Source organism: Ursus maritimus, unplaced genomic scaffold, assembly GCF_017311325.1.
Source record: "Ursus maritimus isolate PB19 unplaced genomic scaffold, ASM1731132v1 scaffold_4, whole genome shotgun sequence".
Lineage (NCBI taxonomy): Eukaryota > Metazoa > Chordata > Mammalia > Carnivora > Ursidae > Ursus > Ursus maritimus.
This window is the reverse complement of record NW_024426552.1, coordinates 55,758,374-55,781,970: the sequence shown is the minus strand read 5'-3', so window position 1 is coordinate 55,781,970 and position 23,597 is coordinate 55,758,374. Positions and strand designations below refer to the sequence as shown.

At 42.0% G+C, this 23,597-nt stretch overlaps 1 protein-coding gene across 8 annotated transcripts in view; it reads right to left on the bottom strand.

Annotated features, from left to right (window-relative positions):
• The window catches only part of PHLDB2 (pleckstrin homology like domain family B member 2), an 85,147-nt gene that overhangs the window by 53,418 nt on the left and 8,132 nt on the right, over positions 1-23,597 (bottom strand). For all 8 annotated transcript variants that reach the window (XM_008706600.2, XM_040621225.1, XM_040621218.1 and 5 more), the window contains exons 2-4: positions 10,099-10,461; positions 4,699-4,842; positions 3,501-3,638 (exon numbers count right to left, since the gene is read on the bottom strand). In XM_008706600.2, the coding sequence (XP_008704822.2) occupies positions 3,501-3,638; positions 4,699-4,842; positions 10,099-10,461 (645 nt within the window). The remainder of the gene's footprint in view (positions 1-3,500; positions 3,639-4,698; positions 4,843-10,098; positions 10,462-23,597) is intronic.

The following is a 23,597-nucleotide window of genomic DNA, read 5'->3' as shown; positions in this document are numbered from 1 at the left end:
GAAATGTGATTTGTACAAGGACGCAGAGAACAACAGGGAGAACATAATCTGAACTGGAAGGGTCTGAAAGGGCTTTTCGGAAAAGCTAACAATGAACCTAAGCCCTGAAAGATAGAACCAACAAGATATGGAATATGGGAAGGGAATTCCAGGCGTGGGAAACAGATCTGCAAGGAAACAGATCTGGCAGGAGGTGGGGGGAGGATGGTTCTTTAAACAAATAGAAAGAAGGTCCCCATGCACATCGGGTGAAGGAGGGAGGAGTGATGAAGGGCCACGATATAAATATATAAAATTTATATAAAATAGGGTGGGACACAAATCAGAGTGATAGGATCTAATTTATATATTTTTAAAAATTGCTCTGGCTGCTGTGAAGAGAATGAAATAAAGGGAAGCAAATGGAAATGGAAGTAAAGAAGAGATTCTGATGGTTTAGAGGAGAATGCTGTTAGTGGAGATGCAGAGAAGCTGAAGTACTTGAGAACTCTTCATGCGAGGGGGATGGAGGAAGAAGTGTCAAGATCGATTTCCGGGTTGCCAGTTGCACATAGAGGTGGCTGGAGATGCCATCTCCTGCCCTGGGAAAACTGGAGGAAGAACAGGATTGACGGGGGGGAGGCGTATGGAAGACAAGGGGAAGGAGAAGCTCAAGGATTCATTAGGAGAGTTGAGTAGGCAGTAGCTGTGAAATGTCTGAGTACAGACGTCAGGTAGGCTACAGGATATGAGTCAGAAGTTCGGGAAAGTGTTGTAGGCTAAAGACATACACTCGACTGTCACCAGCGTTTACAGGTCATGGGGAGCCATGGCTATAAGAGAATGTGAGGATACAAGAGGAGAGGGTTCAGATCAGAGACAAATACTCTAACAACTGGTTTTACAGAGGCAGAGAACCAAGCAAAGGGAACTCAGTTGGACAAGTCAGAGAGAATGAGTAAGAGAAAGAGAAGGAAAACCAGAAGAGGAGGCACCCAGAGGCCAAGGGGCAGGGTGGGGGGTCAAGTATGAAGAAAAAGGTTTGTCCCCTGTCTTGAATGTTGCTCAGGAAGTCTGATCACAACAGGACTAAAAACCAGCAGTGGGTCTTTTGTAGTCTTACCAGGGACGAATCTGATGGAGAAGTGGGGGCCTAAGTCTACTGGAGTTGTTGGGTGGGTGGTAACTAGGAAGTGAGGAAGAGGGCTCATAGTGTAGGAAGAACACTGTTTGAAAAGCATGGCTATGATGAAGAGAAACGAGATAAGACAATAGCTGGAAGGTAGTTTGTTTTTAAATAATAATAACACGTAAACATAGTGTTGGCATGTTGGCAGTCAAAGTCCAGTAAAGAGGGAGAAGGCTGGGCGAGTGGGGTACAGAAGAGCTGACCTGGAGACTGTGGGATGGGATGATACTTATCTTTACAGGATGGGGGTGGGGAGAACCCTCCTTAGTGGTGAAGGGATGGGATACATCTGATTTCTAAGGGAAGTAGGTGATGAGGTCATCTCAGTGGGAGGAAAATGGACCAGAGGTTTGAAGAGAGTAAAAGTGTGAAACAACCATGTCATGAAACGGTATAAGTTTATCTGAAAAACACAGTAATGCCACCAAGCAGTACTGAGTCTCTATTTGAGATTGGTCATCAAAAATCTGTATAACATCATCTAGCCCAGTCTGTTTCCACTTCCCTCGTCCTTCTCTGGAATCTCTCACCCAAAGCCAGTTTCTGCCATTTTTCACACCATGTGATGACAGACAATAATCCCACTTTCTAAGACCAATGAATCCCCTAACAGCTGCATGAGCCAGTCCTATATGTCAAGCCCCCACTGTCCCCTCTCCTATGCAGGGCCTCTGTCAAGCTTACCAAAACAATAATAGGAAGGATGGAGGTGGCCTCCTTTCTTGTTTCTGCCCATGTACCTGGAGTTCCACCTCTCCTTTAGGTCCACAGAATATAACACGACTTTCCCTGGGAGGTGGGATTAGCATTGACATGACTTGCTTCGCTTTTGTGTTTCATGCTAACGACGGAGACAAATAGAATTTGCAGGCCATGCCGTGTGTGGGCTACACAAAGATAAATAACTCCATGGATGAGGAAAGCAGAAAGGCTCGTAAAGAACATGATACCCATTCCTCTGTCCCACAAGTTTTCCAGTAGGACATAAAAATAAATACTAATAAGTACCTCAGACAAAGACATCTAATGCTTCCCACGTTTTCTTGCTGTATCAGTGCAGAATCTTGGAAAACCAGAATCGTCCTCTACTGCAGATCTAGACAATCGATCCTTTGACTTGGCTTTGAGCTTTTAAAGAAAAATATACCAACTACCCAAATGGATTCTTTACTATTTCAAAGTCTGGAGCTTGAAGGAACATACATTAAACTTAATGTGAAAAAGCTGGGTAGTTAATCTTGACAAGCAGGCAACCAAGAAATTGATGTGTAGCTGTTAGTCTGACATCAATTTCTGACAATATCACTTTGAGCTCATTCCCTGGCACCAAGATCAAATGCCCTTATTTATAGGTCTCAAACAAAGAAGAGCCTAAAAAGGAAGCCACATTCAGCAGAAATCCTTTCCACATATTACCCACTAGAACTTAAACTGATTTTTTTCTTTTTCTCAGTTTAGTGGAGAAGATGGTGAGCTAGGATAATGTGTTCAAGTGTGCTCGCTTTTTCCTTCCGAAACTGGAATCTCATTTGTTAAATTTTAGGCTTAGTTTAGCTGTAACGAACTCAGAATGTGGGAGAAGAGTAAGGGAAATATTTCCCAGGGGAAATAAACAAATAAACAGATAAACAAAAAACTCAACTGCTATCCTGAATTCTAAAAACTGCACGTAATTTTTCCCACTTTCCCTAGTAGATAACAGCTAACATTCAGGTTGTGGCCTGAAACGTATGAGTGAGACCTTTTCCAAGGTAAGTGTCAACTGTGTTTCATGGATATATTCCACTTGGCGGTGTGTGAGGATTCCCTGACAACTCCAATACATTTGTCAAAGAGCAGTGCCCTTGCATTGAAGACAATGGCAAGGCAGGACAGGTGAGATGAATGGTTCCCATTCAAATTTTTAATAAACAGAAAAATGAAAAAGAAAAAAGGCAACCATATTTGAATATGCTTAAGTCATCCGTGCAGGATGCCAGTGGTTAAGAATAAACTTCTTATGCTAAAATCAATCTTTAAAAAACACAGAACAATCAGAAGGGCAGAAAGCCTGTTGGGAAAAAAGCAATTTACTCAGCTCAAGTAGGTTAAGCTGCCATGAATATCAGCTCAAAAGTTCTATGGGCTCTACTCCCTTAGCATGCAAGGCTCAGTCCCTGACAGTTCTTTGTGAAGAACTTACCTCAACCTAAGACTCTCCTCTAGTACCACTGTCTCCAGGAACATGACACACAAATCCCAAACCATGGGAATGCATACAACATTTAAATTCGACCAAATGGAGCTACCATATTGTTTATAAAAATTGCATTCAAATATACTTTTCTTTTACCTTGGTCTTTTCACCAACAATGTTCTTTTCCAGTTCTGCTATTTTTCGATTTAGATGATCCAAGATTTCCTTCTCTTTCATAAGTTCAGTTGTTTCCGACTTCTGTTCTCCGTCCAAAAGAGCACACTCCATATCCAACTGAGGACACAAAACAAAGCTCAGAGGCGCTTCACCTTCGGAGAGAGTCTCAACTGCCCACGCTAGACGTGCATTCTTAAGAGCCGCAAATTTCAAAAAGTACTAGGGTATCAGCCAGACTGTGGGGTCTAGCGAACACTCCAGAGAGTCCAGGTGAGACTCAGAATTCCTATATAAGGAAGCTGGACAGCCCACGATATATTCACTAAGAAATCTACCTATCATTTAATGTTTCTACTTCAACTCCTTTTCTGCTAACTTCTCAGTACTATTTTGCCTATTTGCTCAGATTCAGGCTCAAGCTCAAACCATCTTGGGAGCAGCTGTGTCTGTCTTTGTTTGTCCACAGAGCTTGGGAAGTGAAATTTACACCCGGCCCAGCAGGCAAGTGATGTAGTCTTTGCAATGCCAGCAGGAGGGACGTCCAGGGTCCGTGCATAAGATGACAGGTGAGCAGTCCCCTTCCACTTATAGCTATCTGCATCATCTGTGAGTATACACATGCTAGGCGGAATCATTTGCTCCTTCTCGCTCCGTGGAGACAGTATGAAAATAGCCGCTTTCCCCTATAATAGTAATAGACTATGTGTCTGTCTCCTCTCTGGTTTGCAAATCTCTAGAAAGCTAGGTCTATGTTTGCTTCATATATAAGTCCCCCCTATAGTGCAACATGATGTCCAACTCATAGTAAGCACACTCAGGAAATGTCTGTTGGATTTCAACTTGGACACCTAAATATACGGGACCTCAGCTGACAGATCCGTCGCAAGTCAGAGAGCGGACACTAGTTAAGACAAAATTCGTTATACCCAGAGTACACCAAAAATGGCTTCATGTTTGTCTCATCTCACTTAAGAAAAAAAAAGACAGGGGAAAAAAGAACTTTTTTTTTTTTAAAGGTATTTTTACCCTATACATGGACCCACTGGAAAAAAAAATATTAACTCATGTTGATTTCTATGTATTCTGCTCAAAGCCTATGCCTTAATAGGTAGTAATATTTTTCAGCTAAAGGAAGGCGAGAAAAAAGAAGGGTAAAAAGTCAACTGCTGGTTTATACCTCTCTGGAAGATTCATCCATCTGGTCATTGATATCTTTGATTTTTTGTTCAAGTTCCTCGAGGTTATTTAGAATTGCTATCCGGGTCTCTTCCATTGCTGCCAGCTCCTGAATCCTTTGTTCCTCGTTTATACCCTCTGGGGTCTGCAATTAAGCAACACAGAAAAGGGCTATTCACACTTCAATTCCAGGATCTCCCAATTTATAAACCAGTAGGAAGTCTCATGTTCCACAGTCTCAGTGCCTCTTTGCATTCCGAAAGCACCCTAGTGATTGGTCTGTTGCAACTCTGCATTTTCCCACAAATCCTCAGCAGCTAGGTTCTTAAGCCAGCTCATACAAACCAACTTAAATTCACCCATTCATATTCTTTTAAAGCTGAAATAACTAAGTTTGTACAGATAAGGAAGTTGTGGTCCATAGAGATTGTAGTGACTTCTCTAAGGTCATAGAGAAAGGCACAGCAAAGGACGAGAAGCTAGACAGGACTTTCGACATCTTCCTCAGGGATCTCTCGGGCATGATGCTACCTTCACTCCAAACTCCATATTCTCTCCCTTCTCCGAGTGAACACAGCTCCTACAATGGTTTACCGAATCTCTACCCGTACTCCTGGGTCCCACCACTAGGGTTATCTGCGCGAATGGGCATTCATGCTTCTTTGTCTCCTTTCCAACACACGGTGGAAAAGCGAGGGCACGATACGCGTGGCCCCTCTCACCGCAATGTTCCAGAAAGCGAATAATCAGGACAATACAGGCGTTATTACTGTGGTGACTCCCAAAATGTCTTAATATGAAGTTAATACATGTTTCACTTCTTTTGTTCGCACATTACTAACTGTCTTTATCCTACGGCACCTTCTTCCTGTATAATGTTTAAGACACTAACTGGGCCAATGGGCATTTGTGACACAAAACAGGACACTGGTCATCATTCATAAAATCATTTCACAGAAAAAAACTTGAGTTCCTTGGCATACTTACACCCCTGAACAGAGCGATGACAGGTGCCCAGGGAAGAAAGGAATATTCGAGATCATATACACACCCGAAATGGGACCATGTTTTAAGAAGACAGTATAGTGAATTGAAAATCACCTCTTCTTTCTGCAATTTCAGGTTAGTTATCCTAATATTGCCTCGTAGAGATCGGCCTTTCTGTAAGTTAAGGGAGGCTGGGGTATTGGTACATTATTAATCAATTTTTATCTCTCTTTGAAAAAGAAGTAATTTCCTTGCGTTAGTAAGTCAGCCATGAAACAATTCCACAATTGGACATTGAACACAGCAGCCTCGAAAAGTAAATTATTGAAGCTTATTCATCAGTCAGTGCCAAGAATATTCATATTAACCAAAGAAATCATTAACATTTAGTATGCCACATGAAGTTCATTTAATTTATTCAATGATCTTGAAAATAAGTTCAAGAAGAGAGCTAGCATGTGGCAGTCTTTATTCATATTCTTTGTTCTTTACCCTACTCCACTGCCCCGAAGGAGATTAAACAACTGAGATGTCACAGTATCCCAGGGTGATTAGCAAAGCTACACAGGCCTTCCGAGCTTTGACATTTAGACTTTTAATTGCCATCTTAAATGCAGTATCTTGCCAATGAATAAAACAACTGCTGACCTTTTTATCACAATGAATCTCATTGTCTAATATTCAGGTGCCTGTTTTAGGGCGTGAGGAAGGCCTGTAACAGGGAATGGCATTCCCGAATCCCTGACGTGTAATCCTAGCAGGAAAGGCCCAAGAAGGCCAGTATCCTGTTGGGTCAATATTTCATATTAGGTTTCAACTGCCAACATGGTTTAAAAATATCTCTCTCACTGGTGGAAGTCAAGCATTAAGAGCAAACAAAAGCTACACAATCTGCAAAACCATAAACTTTCTAAGCAAAGGGAGGGTGAAGAAAGGTGACAGTGACTATGATTAATGTCTAACTCAGAGTTTCTAAACCATTGACCACAATAGGCATCTGGATAACAGACCATATGAGAGGCTGTTTATAACAATCAATGCTATCTAGGAAATGTTGTTCTTTTTGGTTATTTATAAGGAGCAAAACCTTCAAAAGGCATCCTGAAACTCGGAATGGTTTGTGATGGAATGGCACGAGAGTATTGTTTATACACGTACGAGCATCCCCAAATATGCCATCTTTGAAGTAACCTGATCTCCACAGAGAAAGGGGGGGAGGAATGAAATACTTCGTACCTGCTTCCCCACCCCCAAATCTCTTCTTAGAAACTCCTTGCAACCAGAGGAAGTTGCAAGTGTGAGAGCTGTCCACCGTAGACAGAATGATTACTCAAGAAGAGGGAAAAAGTTCTCAAGGAAAAGAACATTTGTTTCCCCCAAATAAAAATATGAGGTGATAGATGTTAGCTAAACTAAGCATGGCAATCATTTCACAATATTTGTAAGTCAGTTTCACAAGGCTGTACACAAAACACACACAGTGTGTGTCACTTAAATCCTAACACTACAGGAAGAAAGAAAGAAGAGCGAGCTACTCTCAGCTTTCACCTCAGGTGGCAGAAGACAGGTTCCCAAAAGCCAATTTAAGTGAGCATATTCTGGGGCGCCTGGATGGCTCAATCGGTTAAGCGTCTGACTCGGTTTTGGCTCAGGTTGTGATCTCCAGGTTGTGAGATGGAGCCCCGCGCCAGGCTCCGCGCTCGGCAGGGAGTCCGCTTGAGATTCTCTCTCTCCCTCTCCCTCTGCCCCTCCCTCTGTGTTCTCACTCTCTCTCTCTCAAATAAGTAAATCCTTAAAATATAAAATAAAATTAGCATATTTCTAAGGTCATCTGTATCTTTAAGTGTTAGCTAAAACAAGTTAGAGAACGGTAAATCTCAGGTTTCCTAAATATCATTAAAATCTTTGTTTCCTTAAATCAGCTTAGAGTGTTGGTCACACTCCTCTCTTCTCCATTGATGCTTAGATCGATTAATAACACACACTGTCCTTTGCTAAGTCAATAATTTAGTGATCAGATTACTAAGAAGCAAACCATCGAAAACAAATGGTCAGGACTTAATAAAACATTCTTCTATCTGCCGTCCTGGGGTAACATATATCTGTCTCCAGAAAGTCATAAATGCAAACCTCCGTCCTTGGAATTCATCCCCTCTCTCGCTCTCTGCCTAGGCTGCTGCGTGGTAACCAGAGGCGCCTTTGATATTTCCTGTCTCTAAAGGATGCAGTCTTCTATGTCTTGCCACAACGGAGGCTGCTTTCGGCTTCAGAGGCCTCCCTTTCCACAAAAGGCATATTTGGGCAATTAAAAACATCTGCCACGAGCTGCCCATTTACACACCAGCAGCTCTCTTGTCCCAGCCCTCTTCAGGAGGAAACCTGTCTCCCAAAAGATGGTGTGAGAGACAGACACACAGCTCACTGTTCTAACAAAACTCTGGCAGCTGTCCATGATGGAAGAAATGGGAAAGGATTTTAAATGAAAGGGAAGTCAAGGACTTCAAAGGAAGCCTAAGGGCTGAGGAACACAGCTCAATTTTCAAACGGTGGGTCATTTACTTTGCCTGAACACAACCAACATCTGATTCCACCCCCCGCCCTAGTTTCTAATAGTTGCAACTTTCTGGCAATAGAGACAGATGTCCTATTCAGACGTCCTCTCCACCGAGAATGAGTAAGGTCACTGTGGTCATTAGGAGAAAGAAGCCCTGAACATTTCCGAGTCCTGATGCTGATGATGGGAGAACAGAAGGTAGACACGGACTCCTGACGAGGAACACTGAGTAAAAAAGTCAAACACACAAACCCCTCCCGAATAGTACTCCAGGTGGTCAACTCCCTCCAGAATGTAGCACAGATAAGGTCTTTCTCTTAATCAGTTTGTGTCCCTCTCTTACAAAACATTTAGCTGATATATTTTTTTTGTTTTCGATTCTTTGGCCATAATTGCCAAGAATCTCGGAATTGAACTTAATGGTCAAAGGTACTTACTTAATTAATCCTGTTTATTTAAATAAATAAATTCTTGTGATTATGGCATCTCTTTTTTCCTCTTAATTACTATATTTGTTGTGTTAATTTTATTCCAATAAAACTTATATCTTCTTGTGGCTCTCTTAAATCCTTTCTAGAAAAGAGGTAGGAGAATTTATTTTCATTTCATAGAAAAAAGATTCTTGGGGCACTTGGGTAGCTAGTCAGTTAAGCGTCTGACTCTTGATTTTGGCTCAGGTCATGATCTCAGCGTCGTGGGATAGAGCCCTGGGTTGGGCTTTGTGCTGGGCATGGAGCCTGCTTAAGATTCTCTTGCTCTCTCTCCCTCTGCTCTCTCGTCATAAACACTTGCGAGTTTGCACATGCGCGCTCTCTCTCTCTCTCTCAAAAAAAGAGAAAGATTCTTAACCTGTGTGAAAAAAACTAACACCAAAAGATTTTCCTCTAATTCCCTTTAAGAAATCCTAAAATTTGGAAGCCATTTTGAAATCAATATACAGCCACGTAAAAGACTAATTTCCTTACAAATAGTTCTTACTATTTAGTAAAAACAAGATAAGAAAATTTTTTAAAAATGGGTAAGGAACATGAACAAAGGGGTCAAAACACAAATTCACAACTAAAAATATGAAAAGATGTCCAACTTTATGCACAATTAAAGACAAGCGAATTAGACACCAATTAACTTAGCATATTGAAAAATTTTGAAAATGCACAGCCTTGGCAAGTGTATGGAGAACAAGGCATGCTCATCAACTGTTGGTGGAAGGGTCACCTGGAAATACGCAGTCTTTCGAGAGTATAATTTGGAAATATTGGTTAAAATGAATAATATACGAACTCTTTGATCCAGCAATTCCCACTTTAGTAAGGGATCTTGCAGATACATTTGCGCAATATTCGCTGCATATAGATTTCATTAGTAAAAAAACTAGAAACAATTTAAATAGCATTACCGAACAATAGAATACTAGTCAGCTGTTAAAAAGAATGAAGCAGTGCTGTACATACTAAGTGGAAAGATGTGCAAGACATTCAGTGAGGAAAAGAAAAAGAGCAGAACACCGTATGCTTGCATCTGCGCGTCTATGCCTATAACACGTGGCCATATATGCACAGGTGTGTGAAGAAGGCAAGTAAGACACTTCGTGTTTATTTCTCAGGGGTATCACTGGGAGGGGGCAAAGAAAAGAGAAACTTCCTTCTTTGGAGGTTTTCTATACTGCTACATTTTTTATGGTGCAAATTTGTTACTTTATAGGAAACTCCCTAATTTGCTGCACCTCGTTTAGCTAATTACCTCTGAAGCTTCATCGAACACATTCTGGAACACAAGTACGATAAGACCTCTAGTCTCTGGGCAATGCAGATGCAGAGCCCCAGGCCCTAAATCCTGGTCTTTTTGCTCTGTCGCCTTTACCTTGGGAAGGATACTAAGATAAGCAGACTCGCTGGGAGTTTTCAGAAAGGCAGACGTGAGGTCCCTGAGCAGGTCGTCGTTCCTGATGCTCCTGGGGGAAAGGAAGCCGGCACTGCTCTGCCCGCCGCTCCCGAAGCCCGCCGAGTCCACATCCTGGAGAGAGCCTTTCGGGTGGCACCTGTACCTGGAGTCAGGGCTCACCACGGCTTCTTCAAACACAGACTCCTCGTCGGACAGCTGCAGCTTCTCGAGCTCCTTATTGATCTTCTGCACGTCGGCCACGGTGGTGCCCGTGGACAAGCGGCTGTCGGGCTTTGTGTACTCGGCACAGAGACTGAGGATGGTCTCCAGGCGCTGTCTCTCCTACAGCACAGAAGAGGGGAAGGTCAGAGAGTTTGTGAGAATGCAGACAATCACAAAGAAAAAGACTGAAGAGGCTGGGACCGCTTGCAATTTCATCCCACAGGTAAACCCGCAGACAGTGGACTGATGATGAGTTTCCATCATTCTGGATGGATGCATTTAAGGATCCAGAGGAAACCCACGTGAAAAGTGCCTGATTTTCTTCCCAAACTCAATTCCAGGCTGTACCCTCTCCTTGGATGTCCCAGTGCTGATCCTGCCATGTAAGCCTTGTCTTGATTTATTAGTTCTCTGAACACTTCAAAGTTTTTTTCCCCAATCTTCTTTTTAAAAAATCTTTACTCCCCCTTCCTTCTCTACCTCTCTGCCTCCAACACATCTAGCTCTTTCATCACTATTGACTTAACACTTGCGCTTAAAGTTGATTCTCTAGCATCCTAGAGAAATAGATGCACAAAAGAGAAAAATACTATGTAAAGAATCTTCTAATGTAAAAGAAACTTTTTCTTGAATTTTTTCAATATTTTTTGACATGCCTCAAAATTTTCAATATTTTCTTATGTCTTGTCACAGGATAAAGGTCTTTTCCATCAATCTCTCATGAGTAATTAAAGTTATAAAGAAGTAGAAATGTAGCATAAAAATGAAAAACTTTTCATGTCATGTCCAGATAGAAAGACAGCAATGTATTTCAGATTCTGAGATCATTTTGACTCATTTAACTGGAAAACAAAAATGATAGTTCATTTGCTTAAAAAAAAAAAAAACAATATATAGGCCATTGAGGTCTATAATGGTATTACTCACTGACACTTCGCCAAGCTCCCCATACAAAACAAGTGTATATTTATGGTTTTGACTTTAAGTAAATTCACTATATATTTGTGAACAATAGTATATAATTTCTGAAATGTTTATCATAAGCCTCGACAGCACTGTTTGGGGTGAGGAACCTTAACATCTCTGCCTCTCACATTAATTCCAAGGCCAAAGTGAAAAGAAAAATAATAAATTAACAACAAAAAAAATCTGTTGTGATTACATCTACCACAATGAAAAAAAATTCAAAAGTCTTCCATAGAAAAACATTGTCCAAACTGGTTATCAGTCACAAAGTAGAACATTTTTAAGTAGCACTGGGCTGCTGTTTTCAATTTCTAATTGCGGCTAATTTGTAAAGACAAAACTCTGAAGGCAGTCAGCTCTTTACTAGTTGAAGGACTGACTATCCAACAGCAAAGTTAAATAGAAACAGACCAACATAATGCCCTAGTTTCCATTAAATACACTAATTAAATAACCAGATAGAAGCCATTGAAGTTGTATCTGACTCTTCTCTGTCCTCTAAAGAAGGCCCCCTTCGCCCCTGCAAATGCAATCGCTTGATCAGAAGCTCTATCAGGCTGGCTCCTGCAAGCCCCCACCTCCCGTTCACTGCCTGAACGTCTGGCCTCCAGCTGCAGCTCCGTCCTCATGGCCCCGTCCCACGGCAGGCACTCAGAGCTGCACAACCTCATCCCACGCGCTCTGCACCCTGTCCATCCAGGAGCCCCGGGGCTTATTTATTTCTGCCGCTGCGGCCAGCTGCCAAGCCCGACCCACCTCGGCTTTACGGGGAGGGAGTGGGGGGGGGCACAGCATTCACTGCTTTATTTTAAGCTTCTCCAATGATGGAGGAAAGTTTACATGGGAATATGCAAAAACCACCTGCAAGGGCATATTTAAGGAGGGGGACAGGAACAAGACACTATATTTTACCCTTCTCGACAGCATCTGCACGAGAGCTAATGCTAACCTCCAAGGGAAGTTCTCTTTCTGCCATTTAGGGGACTTACGTTGAAGCATCTAAACTCGGTCTTTACTGACCGTTACAGATTGCAGTATGTATACATTAGCCTGGACATGAATTACATGTGGGATTATCTGAAAGTTGTCAATTCCCACTTACCAGGGCTTCAGGGAACTGTGTGGTCCTCAGAACCACGGAAGGCACTTCTGCCTTGCCTGTAATACATAGCAAAATTCCTCCCACATCTCTTTCCCAAAATAGTTTCTTCTGCTGCCAGGCTCTTGCTTAATTCCACGGGGAATAAATGATCCCAGCCTGAAGATGAATGCTATTTCAGACAGTGAAACGCAGTATTCAAAGGCTTGTGCACAGGAAGTGTGGTCTACTGGTATGTGCTGCTCTCTATTCTTATCACCCCATTCACAGCCAATCTGTCCAGGCTTGAATCTCACACACACACACACACGCATGCAGCACTGCCGCCCGTGAGTCTCAAAGAAATCCAGGCTGTGCTGAGACACGCTGGCCCCATAAAAGCTGCACCAAAGAAAAATAAACTGATGTCGAGAAGTGCGTCAGAGGAAAGTCTGCAAGGCATTTCAGAAAGTACTATATGCAGCCTTTTAAGGAAAACCCTGTACAGAACGTACTCTCATAAAATAATTCTTCCCTGAGCCTCTTCACTGTGGAGTCTTGTCCCTTCCCATCCATCACTCCAGTATTCTCCACTCTGGGGCCCATTCCACACCTTTGAGAACCCAACAGGGCACTATGAATAATTATGCTGGCACGTCAAGCACCAACTGGGACTGGCAAACTGAGATGAACGGCCCCCCACCGAAAACCCAATTTCATCTGGCACGTCACCTGGTGACCTGCCAAGTTGGGCGGGCCACCCTCCTGAAGATCTCCAATTCCTGCCCACCTCTCCCTGTGTTCCGCAGTGCATTCTTTTGAAAAGGCCACCAGTGCACGGCCTATGCATCTAAATGGCATGAAACATTGATGCTATGGGCTTGAAAAGTAGGTCATTTGAATTAAACTATTTTAAATACTTTTTAAAATCTCCCTATCTATTTTCCCTTTCCTCCTCTCCATATACCACATATATCAAAGAAAGCTTTGAAGGGGACACAGGATCTGAAAATATATACCTGAAGAAAATGGTGTGCAGTTCTTTCCCTCAGCAACTAAAAAAAACAAAAAAACAAAAAACTGCAGACTGAGTGTGTTTTGACCTCAGAGCTTTCCTTCTTCTTCCGAGGAATGTGTCTGGCAGTGCCTCTCTGCAGCTCTCGGTCAGGGACCTCAGCCATCTCCCAGCCCCATCCATCCCCTGGTGACCAACAGCAGCCAATCTAGGCCACAGGACTGGAAGTAGCGCAGAAAGGAATTACATAGAAAACCAGTTGCCAATACCCAAGCGCAATTGAAATCTTTGTTAAACTCCTTGGCTTATAATTAACTCTGTGGGGTCACTCATTATATAAAAGAAAGGGCCAACTTTTAATGCTAGAAATAATGTAGTTGAGAGAAGATATATTTTCGCAAGAGGACCTGCTGTAACTGCTAAGTATGACCTTACTTCTCTCTCCTGCCAACCCTAGAGATTCAATATCTCCATAATCGCCAGTTCATCAAAGATCGGTTACGTTACTCTCAGGCCATTACTGTGCTGGAGACACAGAAACGGAAAAAGACAGCATTTCTACCCTCACATCTTTAGCGGAAGGCACAAAGAGTCAATCAATCAAAGAAAAGGGTGCTGACAGATTTCCAGAAAATCAATGGGTTCACATATAAGGAAGTAGTTGACAAAATTACAGATAGACACATTCGAGTTGAGATCCTGGGATAAAGAGGAGTCTGTGTGGCCTGTTGGCCAGTGGGGTGGGCTGCGCATGTCTATAAAGGAACTATGTAAGCAAAGGCATAGAGTATGCTTGGGGTATCAGCAACTGCTGTGTGGCTAGGAAGATGGGGTTCTTTGGAGGAAGAGGGGCGAGGTACATGCAGAGGAGCGGGTCAACTTTCTCTCTCTGTATACCAGGACTTCAGAGATCCCAATAACCCTAAATAAAAAATCAGCAAGAGTCAGAGACGCTGGTGTAAAAGTGGATGGCAGAATGAGATGCAGTTGACAGCACGTTAAGCAGAATTTCCAGGATTCCATGAGCAAATCCCGGTGTCTCATTGAGGTAAGACAATGAGGAGGACAAACAGAAGCAATGGTTAAAAGTCTTTCATGTGAGTCTATTTGCTTTTAGAGATAAATCCCTTGGGGTAGTAACTAGGGCTATGATGATCAGTTCATGTCTTTCTGGAGACAGGGTAAACCAGTTTTTCAATTTCCTACCCCTAAACTAGATATGACTGTCAAACTTGCACTGGCCAATGAAGTGTGAGAAGAAATGTATGTCCCTTCTGCCTGGACGGCTGACACATGATCCATCGCGTGTCTTGCTTTGCCATTGCAGACTGACACTCCAGATGGTGCTGGCTCCCTGAGTCTTGACCCTGAGCAAGGAAATATGGAGCAGAGGCCTTATTCAACCCATGCTGGCCATGGAGAGTGAAGGAGAAAGACACCGATGCTGTTTTAAGCCTGAGATAATTTTTTTCTTTTGTTTTCTCCACAGAAGCCCAATATGATTGATAAGCCTTGCTTAATTTCAAGCAGGTAATAGGCCCAAAAGTTGAAGACAAGAGCCTCAAAGATCCTACTAAAGGCAGCTCTTTTATTTACTGTGTAATAAAGAATTCGGCTTTGTCCAAAGGGAGGTCTGGCCTTCACTGTGGGACTGTTGGCTTCTGGAAGGTAATCTCTGTCATATCTGGTAGGATTGTCTTTGTTTAGGACAAAGTGGGACACTCCTGATAATCAATCTCAGGGTGAGGGCTGGCCACTCCAGAAATACAACCATGTGATTTTTGTGTGGCGGCCTGGGAGTCATGTGATGTCAGTCAACCTGGAGATGAGATCAACCAAGCGGACAATCCATCATACCTACATGATGACGTCCCGGTGAAAACCCTGGACACTGACGCTCAGGAGGTGTTCCCTGGCTGCCAGCACTCCATGGGTACTGTCACACACCAACGGAGGTAGCATATCGCACCCTGGCCCCACAGGGAGAGGACAGTGGGGGCTTCGCATGTGGGACCTCCGGACTCTGCCCTCTGCTTCTCTTCTCTTGGCTGAGCTTGATGTTAGCCTTTCCTGTAATAAACAATGATCCTGACTATAACGGCTTTCAGTGGGTTCTGTAAATCTTTCTAGTGAATTCGTGAACCTGTGGGTGGTTCCCGGGAATTCTCTGAACTTGTGCTTGATGGCAGAAGAGATGATGGTCTTATGTGGAGACCGTGCCCTTTAACCTTGTAACTGGCCTTCACGTTTATCCAAACATTGCCCTAGGATTATTTTCATCAGTTTAAGACAACTGATCTAAGAAACTGTATATACAAGGAAGGACTTTGTATTTTTTTTGGTTTCACAAATTATTTTCATAAATGTCAGTTTAATGTCTAGCTAAGAACATTTTATCTCATAGTCTACCTGGGAAGTTTACCTTCAGACTTGTGGTCAGGGAAGTGCTTTATTCTGCCGTTGTTTAAAAAGCATGTGCACGTGTGCCCCATCAGAGGATTGCTCCGGAAAGAGGCCCATTTGACAAATGAAAGAGCAATGGCTTTGTGTGATGTATCTGTCCTGGAGGCAAGCACACGTCATCTGAGGAGTGACTGAACAATGAGACAGCTACGAACTGATCAACAAGCATTGACTATGTGCAGATTACTATTAGGATTTTGTATCATCTACAGCTTTTCGGGCTCCATGATCACGGATAACCCGATGCCAAGGGAGCGCGAGGCATATGCAGACACCTAGGACACTGCTCACCGCTCAGTGATTCTTCAGTACCCGTTTCTCAAATACAGTCAATACACCCTAATACACAAGCACACTGCCTAGGGAGATCAAGGCCATGATGCTCAATGCCCTAAACTTCCCTCCTCTACCTCTTTTTATATATCTGGTCCTCCTTTCTTCAGGGTACGATAGTGGCTATAAGAGCAGGAACTCTGGAGCCTGACTGCTTCAGTCTGAATGCTGTTTCCGGAGCCACTTGTGAGGCCCTGGGCAAGTCAATTAGCTTCTGTGAGTCTTAGGTCCTCATGCATAAAGCAAAGAATTACTAGAACATCTATCTCATAGGGTGTCGTGAGGATTTAAAATGCAAACACACACACACACACACACACACACACACACACGCTTCTCGGACACAGGAAACAATATACGTGTTAGCACAGGTGTCTAAGGAGAGTCCCTCGGTCTTCCCGAGCTGAAGCCCTCTGCCTGCCTCACTGCATCCATATTCCCTCCCATTGTCCTTATGGTTTTGTTTCACCGATTTTCCCTCCCCTACACACTTACTCCCTCTCTTGAATCCTTCGCTTCTGTCTGCAAATGTACTCGAGTCCCCTCCTTCTCCCCCGCCCCAAACAATAAATGAGCCTCATCAGATGACTCAGTAGATTTACTGTTCCACTTCCTTCCTTCCTTCCCTTCACACCTCCACACATTCCCAATCTCAAAGAAGTCGCCAAAGCTCAACATTTCACTTCCCATCATTCCCAGCCCTTTGCAATCTAGAACAGGGTATCCTACCTTTGTGCAGACTAGACACTTTGTAAGAGAAGGGCCACCTCCCACTTCTCCAGGAAAATTACAAGTGAAGTGAGCAGAAGGGAGAAGCCCTTGATATAAAGATATCAGGACTCTGTAAAGAAAGCTCGGCGCTTCTCTCTGTAACCGCGTATTGTAAGGATGTGTGGGTAAATTGACTTCTCTCTCCCACAGAACCACTGGGCTTTCAGAGCAGAATCTGTGTCTAAGTTTGATTAAGTGGAAAGAACAAAGATTTGGATTTGAAGTTCTGGCACGTACCAGACCTATAACATAGAAGTTCTTATCAGGTTCAGCCTTTTGAGTTTCTATGACCTGGTCTGTAAAAGAGACGATAAGATCGGTGCCTGCCCTAGGGTTCTTGGGAGGAATCAATAAAGGAGTGTGTGTGAGAACGTTTTACTATAAGGTCTAAGTTGGTGGCGGTCACAAGGCAGGTGCTCAGTGTTTGTTACCAATGATGAGACATGGTTTCCATAAAAAGCTGGAAGTGAAATTGATAGCTGTCTTGTGGGGCCTGGAGAGCCATCATTACTACAGGAGTCCCCGCTTACACGAGGGGGATATGTTCCAAGACCCTCGGCGCGTACCTGAGACTATAGAGAGTACTAAATCCTATATACACTATGGGTTTTTTTCTCTGCGTACATACCTATGATAAAGTTTAATGCATAAAGTAGGCACAGTAAGAGGTTAACAACAATAACCAAAAAATAGAACAGTATAACAATATACTGCGATCAGAGAATGGATGTGGTCTCTCTCTCTCTCTCAAAGTACCTTATTGTACTGTACCCACCTTACTTATGAGGAAGTGAGACGATAAAATGCTTACATGATGAGATGGAAGTGAGGTGAATGACAGAGGCACTGTGACCTAGCGTTAGGCCACTCTTGACCTCCTCATGGTAGGTCAGAAGAAGGATCACCTGCTTCTAGACCGAGGTTGATGGTGAGTAACTGAAACCAGGGAAAGCAAAGTGCAGATAAGGGGGGACTACTGTACTAGTTAACAAGCAAACCTAAGAGCCAAACCCAATTGTTCTCAGGGAAAGGCAATATAGGACAAATACGGTATGCAGCCAAATGTCTCCCTGAAAACTTCACAGAACTATGGGGTTCTTTGGCCCGTCTGGAAAGAGAGAAAAGGCCTCCACTGCCCAAAATTCCCTCCCCGGGGTGAATCACATGCCTGAGCTTCTGGCAACACAGCACTGCCCAGTTGCCATAGTAACCCAGGGAGAAGGAACTCTTATCAGTCTCTCACTGCCCTTTGGTCCCTCTAGCTCTGCGATTACAGAGCAACATACATTCCCCATAGCACATTAAGTCCAGTGGAGTAACTTCTAGAAAGAACTACCCTCCAAAAAATCCATGCTCCTCTCCAATGCACACACTTCATCCTTGACATAAAACCCAGATTTCTGTTTCACAATGCCTGTGGCTGGCTCCACCTTACACTCCCGAGATCATCAGTGTTCCTGCCCTATGAGTACACGCATCATTCAAATACCTGAGGAACTCATCATATCCTGTCTTTGCTCAGACTGAGACAAAGAAACTCAGTTCTTTTAATTTCATTTCATAAACCAACCCCTCACACTCCAGATTATTATTTTTTTTAAATTACTATTACTCACTAGTGTGTCAACATCTCCCTTAAAGCTACTTGCCCCTATTGCTATTTGTGTTCCTATTTTAGGAGCTTGTCATTAAGAAATCAATATATGTAGAAAATTAGTATATACTATTTTAAGTTATAAATACGTTTACCAAATAGATTTGATTATGAACATATCTCATAATTCAGTAATATGAAATACGTAATATAATTATATAAATTATATATAATACATACATATACTGAGGTAACGTTTATTTTTATTACTTTTTAGACCAGGAATGTTTTCTTCAACTCGCTTTTCTCACCTCCACTTATTTCTTGCCTTTGTAAGGCAGACTGAGTCAATCTCTCACTGCAATGACTATCTAACTCAGATCTGCTGTATTTTAGTCCTTTTCCTGATGCCTTTTTACATCATTTTGCCATTTAAAACCAACTGGCAAGACACACGAGTGATGAAAAGCTTTACTTTCATAATATATTAAGGTTGAGGCGAACTATTCTTAAAATATTAATAGGTATCGCTTCAAAGAAAATGCTGATTATGAATGACCCCATAGCATTGTTGCCTCGGCTCAGATAACTGAAGGGGGAAGGTCATGCACTTCTCCCTACAGACTGAAAAGCACTGGCTATAAAGAAATTTATGTAATCAGTGTAATCATAATTTCCATATAGTGTCTGAAGAAGTATGCCAATTATTTTTCCTTTTACGTGGACAGTGTTGTCAGAAGAAAATCTACAAGGTGCCTAGGCCCCTTCTGTTAAAAAAATTAGTGCTATTGCTCCACACCATTAAAGAGAACACAACAAAAGTCCAATATACTCTCGTTCATTTGCATTTGCACCTTGGCTTAGCCAAGTTCCAGGGGATCTCTTTGTTTCTTTCTCCTGAAGTATATCATGGTTTGTAAAATGCAATCCACTGAAATACTTTTAGAATTTTATATAATATTTTATTTTGTTCAATCCACAACTAAATCTCCACATTGGAAAAATCTATCCTAAAAAAAATAAAGAACTCTCTTTATGCGCAAAAAAGTTGGTAGAGCAAAAAAGTAGGAAAGTCTAACATGTAAAAAAAACCCCCAAAACCCAAAACGGGTGGACTATCACACATCAACTGCAAGTTCTGTAACTGCAACTATTTATGAGAGACATATCACATGGAAAATCCTGAGTGCTAAAATTTTAAAAAGCATGCTACAGTTTTATATAGAGAAATGCAAAATAATGGGGCTCCTGGGTGGCTCAGTCGGTTAAGCATCTGCCTTCAGCTCAGGTCATGATCCCAGGGTCCTGGGATCGAGCCCTGCATCGGGCTCCTTGCTAAGCAGGGAGCCTGCTTCTCACTTCTCCCTCTGCCTCTCTTCCTGGCTTGTATTCTCTTGTTCTCTCTCGAATAAATAAAATCTTTTTAAAAAATGCAAAATAAACAGTGACAAGTCTTCTTTCCCTATTTGAGATGTCAAGAAAGTAACTACATTTTCCTTTCTCCCAGAACAACTTTTAAAATTGTAATCTTTGCCTACCATGATTTAGGCCTTGGTCTTCATGATCTAATGGGAAAGACAGACTTTCAATATTCTGGCTCTCTTATTCTATAATCAAAATGAAAGAATAATACATGTCTGAGAAACTTATTCCTTTTTTCTACTTTAGCATTTTATTAAAATTGCCTTTTCTCAAAATCCAAATTACAATCCCAGAACTGGGATATGGTCTTAGCAATTTTGAATGAAAAACATCAATTTTTCCAAACCAAAATTCTTCAACAGAACATGCCCCCACATACAGATTTCCCCCTTGAGGTCAATTAGACTTCACCAGAGCAAAGTTCTTGGCTGTTCTGAACTTTAAAAAACTAATCTCCCTGACTTCTGCTTCTGGGAAGGTGGAGTAGAGGTATTTTTCTCTATTCCCCCCACTGAGTATAACTAAGAACCCTGGACACATTATATATAAAACAAACATAAGAAGACCAAAAGATGGGGAAAAGACAGCAGATCAACTGGGCACGTAGGGACCCAGAAATGAGTTCCTGAGATTTCCCGTACCTCATATATCCCAGATTTGGAGCTGGAGAAAAGGCAACAACATGCAACTACCTGGCTCAATCTCCAAAGAATTATGGGGAGAGGAGCCAAACTCAAACTAAATGATCACATGTATGTAACATTCCTATAATAATAAAATTATAGTTCTGGAGAACAGAAGAGCGGATGCCAGGGGTTAAGGATTTGCTGGGAGGAGGAGGAAAGTGGGAGGCGCTATCAAAGGCCTGCAGGAGGGACCCCTGGGGTGATCTCCCTACTCTGTATCTTGACTGTATCAATGTCAATATACTGGTTGTGATATTACAACTATCGTTTTACAAGATGTTAGCACTGGAGGAAATTGGTAATGGGTACAAAGGATCTCTCTGGATTATTTCTTATAATTGCATGTAAATTTACAATTACCTCAAAATGAAGAGATTAACTTTCCTTCAAGTGACTTCTAGTAGATCTTAATCTGCACATTGAAATGGCTAACAAAATCCTTCCAATGAAAAAGTGATGTGTTTCTATTGTAATACGTGTTCTATATTTTTTTTTTTTGAAAAACTAATCATAAACTTTCGAAGTATTCCCCAGAGCAGATATTCCCATAAGCTTTTTTAGAACCAGGCAAGAAAAATTTGCATTACAATGAGCCAGCACAGTCACTAGACCATCATTAGTGGATGAAAATTTTTTTAAAGGTCGATAAATAAATGGCTTTTAATTTAGATAATTTAACAACCAATATGGGGATCATTTTTCTATGAAGAATCGCTACTCATCCCACATTACCCTGTCTGTATTGAAATGCTATATTTTCAATTTTCATCTTGTTTGTACATTTTTCTGTGAATTGCACTTCTGAGCTTTATTTCTTATTTCGTCATGAGCCTTCCCACATGGATTTATCACCTTAAGCAAAGAATGAGACTCTCTCCATAGCGGACATGGCAGCCCCCTCTTAGTCTAAGGTGCTTCCTGTATTTTGGGGTTTAGCCCAGAACGCTACACTGTGTGAAGATTCACAGGACACATCCGTCAATTCTGAGCAGGAATCTTTAAATGTGTGGCACCATCAAGAGGCACTTGCTTGTACTGCCACTGTAACAGGAACCTGGGGGTGGCTCTCCAGTGTAGACAAACCTGCTTTTAATAGCGACAGTCACAGACTGTTGTCACAAAGAATAATACGGAGACTTTGGCTCAGTGTTCCTCCAATGTGGAGTCACTAGCTTATTGCTAATGCTATTTTTTCCCTTCCCATTACTCTCTCACGAGCCTAGTGACCCAGTTGAAGGAGAAGAAAAAGATGTGATAATAGTTTTATTCTGAGTTAACTGAGGACGGTGGGCACTCTTAATCTGCTAATGATTAATTCCTTCCCTATTTACTGGACAACTACATATATGTCAACAATCTGCCACTTAAAATACACAAGGAGAACGTCTGTAGTTTATTTTCTGATGACCCAAAGGGATCTAACCATAGACAGTAGTCTTCTTCATAGTACTCACTACTTACAGATTTACTCTTATTTTATTAGAAATGAAAGAAGTCTGCGTACAGAATGGACAGTTTTTTAGGCAGCAGATAGCATCACCATTCTAAGCTTGTGCTAATACAGCATAATTAATTTCACCATTTTAAGAAGTTTTCTTTTTTTTTTTTAAAGATTTTATTTATTTATTAGAGATGGAGAAAGAGCAAGAGAGAGCACATGCATGAGTGTGGGGGAGGGGCAGAGGGAGAATCAGGCTCTCCACTGAGCAGGGAGCCCGATGCAGGGCTGGATCCCAGGACTCCAGGATCATGACCTGAGCTGAAGGCAGATGCTTAGCTGACTGAGCCACCCAGGCGCCCCTCAAAAAGTTTTCTGAACATAAGGAAATTTTAAATCGCATATATGGCTCACACTTACAGCTCCCATTATATTTCTGAGGTAGACCCCATTGACCATCCAGGTAAAGGCATCAAAGGGGAAGAAGGTACAGAATGGCAGAGAACTGACAGACTGTTTGAAACATTAGGGCTATGAAAAGCAAGGCTTCACAGAAACAAGTCAGTTAAAGGCTTATGCTAACTCTGAAGATTGAATACATTAAGGTAACAATAGATATTCTGAGTCAGCATCTAGAGAGTGAGTCCTAATTTGCAAATATCCCTTTAAAAAGTCTGAGCCACCAAGTTAATTTGGTCAGTAAACCAACCTCTTACCCATTTGCAGTTTAACTGGCTCGCTTCCCACTGGTGCAACCATTTTTTAAAAACTAAAACTCTACTCAGGATGTAGCAAGAGGAAGGGCCACACCAGGAAGAGATGCCTTCCAAGTCCGTGAGACTGGAGAACAAAATAGTTTTCAATACTTAAGTTTACCCTCACATTTCAAACACATTCTTCTGAAGAAAAAAAAGAAAAAGATTAATACTATGGCTAGGTTGCATTAGGCATTCTCTTAACATTGTCCATTCTGCCTCCAACCAAGAAATGGCTGTCAAACTCAGAATATGCAAAGGAAGTCCAAGGCCCGAACTGTCTTTGGGGTCAGGAATCACAAGGGAGTGCAGGCAGCAAGAATCAGGGAGAGAAAGCAATGCACACCTGTGGTTAGAGTGACCTTCACCTGACAAGGCTCGCACTTCCTGGGTTCCCAGATGCTTTTTCCTAATTACAAAATTGAAGAGCACCAACCTGGTTACCCTCTCATTTCTAAAATGGTATCTGCACCTTACCATCTGAAGATTAGTGATCATATACATTTATTTTATAAAATGCTGTAATTCCTTAAATATGCTCCATTATGCTGATATTTACTTTTACAAGTATAGGTCTCTGGGCTGCTCAATGGTACACAAGCAAGACTCTGGGTCTTGCCGCCTTGGCTCTCATAGGACCCTGGAGAGCACCAGTTCTTACAAAGAATGCTATGAAATTTTCAAAATAAAGGAAAGCAACTAATTTTCATCTTTTCATTTTTAAGTGCATATTGA